At 37.5% G+C, this 10,000-nt stretch overlaps 1 protein-coding gene across 1 annotated transcript in view; it reads right to left on the bottom strand.

Moving 5' to 3' along the window:
• Positions 1–10,000, bottom strand: part of LOC138000011 (cyclin-dependent kinase-like 2) — a 16,296-nt gene that overhangs the window by 4,831 nt on the left and 1,465 nt on the right. The window contains exons 2-7 of the mRNA XM_068846112.1: positions 7,978–8,172; positions 7,334–7,424; positions 4,756–4,846; positions 4,030–4,142; positions 3,013–3,152; positions 868–1,095 (exon numbers count right to left, since the gene is read on the bottom strand). Coding sequence (XP_068702213.1) covers positions 868–1,095; positions 3,013–3,152; positions 4,030–4,142; positions 4,756–4,846; positions 7,334–7,424; positions 7,978–8,172 — 858 coding nt within the window. The remainder of the gene's footprint in view (positions 1–867; positions 1,096–3,012; positions 3,153–4,029; positions 4,143–4,755; positions 4,847–7,333; positions 7,425–7,977; positions 8,173–10,000) is intronic.

Genomic DNA, 10,000 nt, shown 5'->3' with positions numbered 1-10,000 from the left:
TCGTTGGCGGCGTCGTCGTCCTTGCGTAAGGTCCCTAATAAGGAGCTTAAGCAAGCGTCCTTTTTAAGACGTGGAGGCAACCGGAACAGAACATTTCGCGTGCCAGGACAGTGGTGTCTCCCAGATTTTTATACTAATCATCTCTAATGGAGAAAATATACTTAGCAATATAAACGTGGTTGTGTGACGGCAAGTTAAACGGGGAAACGGCTGACTTCCGGTTGCCGTCTGCGTCTCAAAAATGCGCATGCTTAAGCTCCCTACTATCAACCACAGCACACGTGCTTTGGACTTTGCGGGTCGTTGTAGACATTGCTCAGAAAGACTAGGAGCCTATCCCCGGTGTCCTAAGTGGTCTAGCCTACAGACGGTGTTGCACAACACATGTGAAAACAGTGAATGCAAAAATCCCTCAAATAAACGGTACACACTTCAAAGTCGCTTTTGATGGAAGGTTGATCACAAAAATCGAGTTCACCACGCAGCCAGGAAAGGCAAATTCTTTCACTGATGACTTATTCTGTCTGCAAGACGACTACCAATTGAACCTTGTTTTTACGTTTCAATGGTGGAGTGAGGTACACAGGTTCCATCCTGTTGACAGCACTCAGAAGCGTAGAGACGTTTCTGATAGACGAACGGGAGCCAGAAGTCCAGACAAACAGCTGCTTCGTTCGGATCATCCAGCAAATCGTCTCTGAGTGTGTAACTGCACTAAACTAAACAGAACAGGGCCCTTGGATGCACAGCGGAGAAAACGCAATTATTTCAGATCCAGTTGCCGTCTGTCTCTCCATAAAAACAATAACGACAAAAAACGGAGATAAACAACTATCTTTTCAAACAGCACGTTGTCATTTTATTCACCTTTTCCTTCCGTCTCTTTCTCCTTGCTTTTTCTTCAGCCGTTTCATCTTTAGAGTCCGAATTTCTACCATTAATCGACTTGAGGAGAGGATTATCGGCGGTCTCTCTTGTAATTTTTGCTTTCAATTCTTGAGCAAACTTCTCGCTAAAATTATCTTTCTTGAAAAAATCATGCTTGAGAAGCTGTGAACACCAAGGTCGCTCCACTGGATCCATCTTTAAACACAGCTGGAACAAGTCAGGACAGTGATTTGTCAGTGTCAGGGTTGTCATTTTACTGCTGTAAGTAAGTTTAAGATTGTCTTGTTTTGATAATTTTGTTAAAATGCAGAATAATATGCGTTACCGGGGGGGTACTCGATGTATCCCTGGTTGGGGAGGTGCGGCGCGGCCCCTCATACCCTGACCCTGTTTAAGACAAATATCGCTGATTTTACTACCTACTTTAGGACAGAATTCCGATTTTTGATACCCTGTTTAAGACATTTAACAAAGTTTAAGACAAAAATGATAAATCGATACCCTGATTGAGACAAAAAATGATAAATTCGATACCCTGTTAACTACAAAAATCCCGAAAAACATACCCTGGCTGGCCGCACGTCTCCATTAAGCCCTTATAAGGGTGTAACCCCCCCCCCCCCCCCCCGGGCAACGGTTTCATTTATATGATAAAAGCAGTGTGATGCACTTAATAAAAAGATCAACGTCAGCCTCGGTGCCATTCTTTGGCAGGTCAAAGGGCACAAATTTCCCTATTGAACATCCCGAGGCCGTGCACTTCCCTGAAACAATTCTTTGAAATGGTACAGAAATTTACAGTAAAACCACCGGGTTGTTCATTTGCGCGCCACTTTGCAATTCTGTGACGCAATTTTTTTGTTTTTATTGGCAGTTTGCTCCTAGGAAGTTGCAAGTTTGAATATCAACTTGTTTCCGGGTGTTTATGCACCAGTCAATCAATATTGCACTCGTTCACTGATTACGCCTAAGCGCTTGTTTCAGTGATTAGGCCTAAGCAATCTTTTAAGATTTTAGCTTTGAATTTACGGTTCGGTTAACTACACTTTTTACCGAGACCGTGTGAAGAACATAGCACTCGTTTACTGATTAAGTCTAAGCACTCGTTTAAAATTTTAGCTTTCATTTTACGGTTCGGTTTAGTACACTTCTTACCGAGATCGTGTGAAGAATATTGTACTTATTTACTGATTAAACGTCAAAAGGCGCTCATTTTAGTGATTACACCTAAGCACTCTTTTAAGATTTTAGCTTTCAATTTACGGTTCGGTTAACTACACTTTTTACCGAGATCGTGTGAAGAATATAGCTCTCGTTTACTGATTAAGCCTAAGCGCTCGTCTCAGTGATTAGGTCTAAGCACTCTTTTAAAATTGTAGCTTTCTTTTTACGGTTCGGTTAACTACACTTTTTACCGAGATCGTGTCAAGAATATAGCACTCGTTTACTGATTAAACGTAAGCGCTCGTTTTAGTGATTAGGCCTAAGGGGTGGTAATGACTACGGCGTAGCCGCGTAGCCACTTCTTTCCTTACTAACATGTTCTAGAGGGAGGGGTGGTATTAACCACTTCGTAGCCGCGTGGTCATCACTTTTCAAGATCCGCTTTGGAGAGGCGGGGTATTCAGCAATTACTATTCCAATAAAGAATACGACATTTCGACCAAATTTCCCCAACGACAGCAATATGAACGCGGCCGTAAATTTAATTTTTCTCTTTATAGACCTTTTTATGTGAGTAATATTGAGTTACCTAGTAACTGAATGATTTTATTCAGTTGCTATCTAAAATTAGTTTCGTCCATTTTCCCACATATTTGATAATTTTCTTTCTAGGGCTTGGTATCAGTTTCACTGTCTTTTCCCCTATCAATCTCTTTCATTTCATTTCTTTCACTTATATCGAAGGGATGGAGATAAAACCGTGATTTTTCATTTGATGTGGAGTTTTAACGTTTCCCTGGTCGCCAGAAGGACTGTTTGGGGTAAGCTTCTCCGGAGATGAAGCCCAGCTGGCGAGCAAAGAAGCGCGATATTTTCTCAGACCTTGGCAAAAAAATTCTCGTAGTACCGAGCAGGGAACGTTTTCTTGGAGATATAAAAAACTGTCGTTGCCTTACGCACCTTCAAGATGTCCATAGCAGCAGCAGAAACACGGTGAAATCTTTTCTCAAACGGTTCTACTTCCTTCACCTCCGGTAACTTCATGCCCACAAAAAGAGGATTTTTTTGGAAAATTTCCTTGTGCCTATTTGTTAAATTCCCTATCATTCAAGACAACAATAGAAGCAGTTTTAGACATTAAACGTGCTTGCACCTACATGCAGTATTGATAATACAAACTATAATGGGCATATAAAAGAAATCCTGTATGAGCTGCCACTGAAATAAATTAAACAAAAAAAGTAACCTGCAACCGTGGCCAAAATGTCTTAGGACACCTTCAATAATGAGAGCAACAATCGCTTGACAATTGCAGGTGTACTTTATATTTTATAATAATTGCTTTCATAGCAGCCTCTCAAGTGGCCCCCTTTCTGAATGTTCCTGGGATTCAAATCAACATCCTAACGGGGAGGGAAAAGAAGGTTATGCACATGTGCTGCCTTTGAAACCGCTTAATTGCTTTATTCCCTTCACTGTCCCCACAATTTTGTCCAGGAATGCGGTTTTTAATGCAATCAAAATTTCAAATTTTAAAGAAGTTTTTAAGCCTTCCCATCTATTGGCATTTTTGCATCCTCCGTTTGCTTATTTCCTGCATAGGCCACTTCACAGCACAGTTGATTAGTCTTGAAGGTGGCGAAGGACCCATAAGCTTTGAAATCTCTATTCTACACTTGGTGAACCGACAAAACAGATCTTAAGTTCACAAAGTAAGACAACAAAAGACTGATGAAATTGGTCTGTGACCAGATCTTCATTTTCAAATGAAATGCGAAAAATTAGGCAGGAGTGTGGTGTAGAAAAGAAGGAAGTTTTCTTATGCTTTCCTCTACCGCCAAAGATTCCCATTTATGGGCATGCACGCTTTCTGTAAGCGTCAGAAAGTCTGAAAGAACTGAAAGAAAAATGCTCGAATCTCAACTGAAGACAAGTACAATACGTTGTTGCATTTCATAAGACAATCTGAGCTCTTACCTATCTTAGAAATGATATGGTAAAGTTGGTCTATATCAGAATCCCCTGGGAACAATGGCTCCCCTGTCAGCATCTCAGCCAATAAACAGCCTACAGCCCACACATCTACCGCTCTGTGAAGTATAACAAACCTAGAAGTTATTCCTAGTCCTAACATTATTATTAAATGAACAGTTTGTCGAGACTTCTAACTATACTCAACAAGTCATTTCTAAGTTTAATTCAGCCACTATACACTGTATATATGCAATTAAGTGAAAAGAAGTGATGTCTCCTTGACAATAGTAATAAAGTTTATCATCTAGCATTCTCTTTGGAACTTTGGTTTAGGTCATCTCAGGTGTGGCCTACAGTATTTTAATTCACCAAAAGTGGAAAACGATGCAGAAATACTGGTTAATAATAACATTATTAGCTCTAATTTATTGAGACAAAGGAGCATTAGGACTGAAGATGAATTCACATTCCAATAAACTTCAGTCCATTCACACTAATATCAGCTATTATTATACATCAGACTCACAGACCTCGGTTTTGATAATTCATGATATCATGCTGAGCCTCATCCAATAATTGTTTATTATATGATATTTCCATAAAATATTCAATACTTTCTTGTTTATTTTCAATTTTGTTAATATTGGTGATTTTAATAATTATCAAGCTCAATCAGTAAACGTTTTATAATAGCTAACAGAATTCATCAATTGCCATGAAACAATGTACCTTCCATATTTAGTGTCTCCCACAAGTAATTCAGGTGCTCTATACCATCTGGTAGCAACATAATCGGTGTAAACTTCACCTGGACCAGTAGCTGCAAATAGTCAATGTGCAGAATTTAAAAGCAGAATATTCAAATCACTAGATTAGACAGAGATCCAACGTAAAATTTACATTGGTTACTACTCAAAACATTTTCAACTGTGTTAATACACCATGTCACCATTTTATTCATTTAACACTTTCACCCCTTAACCAGCCTAAACTGGCCATACTTACTATTTTGCTCTGTCTAACGCCAGATGATTTTACTCGTTAATGGGGAACCCCCAGGAGTCATTGGGTTAATCACTCAGTCTCACTGAAAAACTGTCCCATTAAGGGGCTAAAAAATCATCATGTATTTAATGACTACAACTATCAATATTTCTGACTAAATATCCAATGGTCTGTCATTCTAGTTGTATAACTGCAGCAGTATAGCGGGACAATTTTTTACACATGTAGTTGTTGGCACTTGGGCATAAATATAGTTTAAAATGGCTTGATTCACAGTGGTTTCTCCGTTACACTGTAGCTCTGTAACAGAGCATCCGAACCTGAGGACCAGTATTCTTGATCAAAGATGTACAAATCAGTTGGCGGTTTGCGTCTTTAAGTCCATGAATGACAAATTTCCTGTAGGCCTCAAATCTCTATTTGAACCTCAGCACCTCAAAAGTGCATACAAGTCACATGTAGTTCAAACAATGTTTTTATTCGAAGGGCAAAAGAATATACAGCAAAGAAGGTTTTTAGTTATCAAGGTGAAGTGCTGTGGAAAGCCTCCCAAATGAAACTAAAACACAACCGTCAATTGCCTTGTTTAAAAAAACAGCTTTTATACGAGTGCTAAAGTTTAGGATTACATAATTATTACCCTAGTATCATAGTTTTATTTTCTTAGTATTAATTAGTACTATATCAGTATTTTATATTTGATGTAGGACCACCTACAATGTAGGTGTATGATTGAAATTTAGTGCATGGCTCTCTGGAACAGCATTTTAGTCAAGAGATACATGTACCGTGATGTGTTCTGTATTTTTCAATCAATATTATGTTCACCTTTACTGGTATTGACCAACCATATTCGCCAGGCAATTCAAACAAAGTGGAATGCGTGTGAGCAAATAAAAATGTTGAGTTTTAGCATAGATGTCATCTGATAAAACTTCATGTAAAGTTGTGTTTAATTCATCGATTTCCATTTTCAATAATCATTTACTGATAGTAAAGTCGCACTGTCAGATTAGTTCTTTTAGAAATTTTTTTCTTAGCATAAAAATTTGTTTCCTTAACAAATGTTTCCAACTTCAGACTGGCAGGATCTGACAGGATGGTTAAGCCATTCACACTAACTTGATGTGCTGTTTCTCAAAGTATGTAATGACTCAAGACTTCTTGTACAAGTTGATAGCTTAGTCCGTTTATTAATTAGCATTTAAGGACGGTGCCTACTCATTCAAAGATATTTTTGCCCCGGTTTATGATTATGCGGGAAATCTAGATCTTAACAAGTGTTATTGAAATCCAAAAAGAAAATTGGGGGTAACCACGCATTTTTCAAAGATAGTTCATGATGAACAATATTCGTAAAAAGCTCTAAAATACAAAGCCATGTATGGCATTCTTTCTCAAATTGAAGCTCAATTATCTCTAAAGAATGCATGGTTACCCCCAATTTTCTTTTCGGATATCAATAGTACTTACTAAGATCTACTTTCTCTGCATAATTTTAAACCGCGCAAAAATATCCCTGTAGTAGTAAGCATCACCGATAGGAAATCCGAGTATCTTGAGATGCGCAGAACGTATGCGCAATAACAATAGTCGGCACCGTCCTTAAGAAAAGATTGTTTTCCTAAGTGACTCTGGGACCCATTTCTTAAAAGTCCTGATAACTATTCTGGCCCAAAAAGCCATTTGTAAAACTGCCATCCACTTGTTTTAAAAAGCTGATCATTGAGTATGTTTTCAAGACAACTATAAAAGCCAAAATTGAGGATGTTCAAATTTCATGACTTAAGCCTTCTTCCTTCTTAAGATACAGAGGGAATTGTGCCGCCTGAAAATTTTCAGGACTTTCAAGAAACGGGCCCCCGAAAACATAACCTCATCCAAAAATCATTCCCACTCAGGACAATCAACATTTTATTTATTGATGAAGACAATATTGCCAGTGATAACCTTGAAAGATTGATTGCTCTGAGTCAGAAAGTTAGGATCAGGTTATGCTTTCAAAGCAGGAAAACAATCTTTTTGATAGATGATAATTTACATAAATAAATATTTCTCTTTTACCTTAGTGTGCTAATTTAGCCTCACTAGCCTTGTTTTACTTCAAATTTTCTCATACAACTTTACATGTTCTGACAAGGACACGGGCTAATTGGCAAAGACAAAGAACTGAATTTTTTGGTGACCTAGCTTAGTTTTGCATTTGGTCAATATACATGATACATTTATTAATGTTAGCTTTCTTCCATAATATTGCTCTTGTTACAAGGATCCCATTTGTCCTTTGTATACTAAGTCTTACCTAATGTTCTGGCAAACCCAAAATCACATAGTTTAACTACTCCAGACTTGGATACCAAAATATTTTCTGGCTTAACATCTCTATGAATAATCTAGGAAAAAGAAAACAAAAGCTTAAAGTTATTTAACAAGTTTAAAATGGAAAAACAAGTTGCTGTCAATAAAATACATGCAGCTCTTTCAAGACTAGGAGCACTTAAGGAATTTGCATGCCTTGAAGAGATTCAAAACTGAAATCAGATTTCATAGACTCAGACTGAGAAAATTAAGAATAAAGTAGGATTAGGTTTAGGTTAGGGTGATTATATTACAATAATTTGGTGATAATCATTTAAGTCACAGTTCACATTGCAACCAGGTTGACAAATAAGACAGTCTGAATGTGGCTTCAATTAAGATTCAAAGACTAAAGGATCTTTTAATTAATCTACTTTAGCTTTCTGAGGTACAATCAAATTTATTCATACTGGAGTCATGATGAAACTAATAATTATGGTCTATTGATGTTTCCTAGGCTTGTATCTATAATTACAGTATATAAAATCACTAAACACAATGACCAGGCGATCAACAAAATAAAGCTTCCTAATAAAGACGATTGCATTCAGGAGATTGCAAAACAATGAAACGGTGCTGTGTACTCACATTGTGATTATGGCAGAACTCAATAGCCCTCAGTACTTGCCATAGAACTTTCCTAACTGCGTTCTCATCCAAGCCATTAGGGTATCTCTCCAACTCATCAAGGACTGTATGGTCCACAAACTCAAACACAAGAAACAGTCGCTTCTTGCGACGGAATACCTCTATCAAATTGACTAGATTGTCGTGTCGTAATTGCTGAAATGGAACAAAAGAGGCCTAAATTGGTGTAAAAGATGATCCTGTCCAAAAAATCTTCCTGGAGTTTTTCCTTGGTTAAGTCTTGGAGGAGCAACTTCCTCAAATTATGTCAAATGTCCAGTGTTACTATATCACATCATCCTCTTTGTTCTGACGCCCTTAATCTTGGTCTGTCTCATAAGCACATATGCTAGCAGAGACACCTTACTAATGGTAGGGAGAGTCAGGCTAAGGCTAAGGCTAGTTTTTACTGCCTGTACTCCTTCCATTTCAGCACATGATTCTCCTTCCATTTCAGCTCAAAGTGTCATGCAGAGCTAGGTTTTTATAATGCCATGATCGCCTTAACATGTACTTGCTTTTTAAGTTAAAATGCAGAGTGGGGTTCCCCTGACTGATTGATGAAGGAGATCATTATGGCCAAACAAGTCAAACTCTCCACAAGCATAAGGGCCTCAATGGTTGATCATTGTTTGTTATTCTTGGTTCTAATTTGGTCATGTATCAGATTGTTACCAACATTTGAACAGTATGTTGCAACTTACTTCTATATAAAGAAATCTAGCTGTTAAAAGTTATACACAAAAAATTATCCGTTAGATTATGAGCAAAGGGTGTGTTCGATTGGGAAATCTGGATCTTCAGATTTCCAATCGAACACAAAATCCGAAAACGGATTTCGCGACGGATTTAGTCAATTGAAATCCTTACCCGACATGGATTTCCAATTAGTGAATCTGCGACAACATCCGTTGTCAGATTTTGCGTTCGATTGGAAATCCAAAGATCCAGATTTTAAGATCTAAATCCAGATTTCCCAATCAAGCACGCTAAGAGAGTTAATGCTGAGAAGTCCAAAATGTGCACATGATTTAATGTTCAAAATCTGGCCATGATTTGACAAAAACCTCAACTAACAGAAAAAAAGGCATTTTACGAACTTTTTATACCTCACTCCTTTGATGTTACATGGTGTCCCAAAGGGCAATGCATACTTTAATTCTCAGTTATTGAGATTAACTTTTTTTTCAACTTAGCCTTGATGCAAGGGTCACCATTTTTGCAAGTAACCCGTATAATCAAAAGGACTACACGAGACACCCTGGAAGACCAAATGATTGTCTTCAGCATTCTGGAAAACTCACACATGGGGTACACTCTTTTCTATAGGTTTTAATAGCTTTTTTCCTTGTTCTGCTTAAAACAAGGGATTTTAAACTCAATGTCCCTCAATTTTGTTTCCATTGGAGTTTCAGCACAACTACAAAATTAATTTAAAACAGGCTTTCAGACCAACCTTAAATGTCCCAAATGTGTGTGCAGTGAGAATGAAAAACTTGATAGCCTTAAAAGCTCCCTTAAATATTAATAGGTTTGCTCAATTGACAATGTCAACATCAAGAAGAACATTAGTTGGGGGAAAAAGAAGTGCTGGCTGTCATTAAATGATGAAAATCAACATGTAACAAATGAGAAATATAAAACATTTCTTGCAGAGATTTATAGGAACCCGACTTGCATCAAAAGTTTAATTTACCGTCAACATTTACCAAAAAATACAAAAATAATCAAGAATTGAAGTTACACAATGAGACCTTCAGTTTAAGGGAATGGCCTAATGTTGTTTACTCTTTCTTGAAATGCACTGCTTTAAGTGACTATATTTAATTGAATAATGTTTGTTTCATCACATCCAAATACATGTATTCCAGGCAATAAACCGCACTCTTGTAAGGCAATTAGCAAAAAAAAGCCAAACAAAAAAACAACATGAAAAAAGCCATTTTCCCATCTAACTTCATCCAGTTTCCCTTTATTTTTTCAA

The sequence above is a fragment of the Montipora foliosa genome, chromosome 4 (assembly GCF_036669935.1).
Source record: "Montipora foliosa isolate CH-2021 chromosome 4, ASM3666993v2, whole genome shotgun sequence".
NCBI lineage: Eukaryota > Metazoa > Cnidaria > Anthozoa > Scleractinia > Acroporidae > Montipora > Montipora foliosa.
Note: the sequence above shows the minus strand (reverse complement) of the source record. Positions and strands in the feature narration are given on the sequence as shown.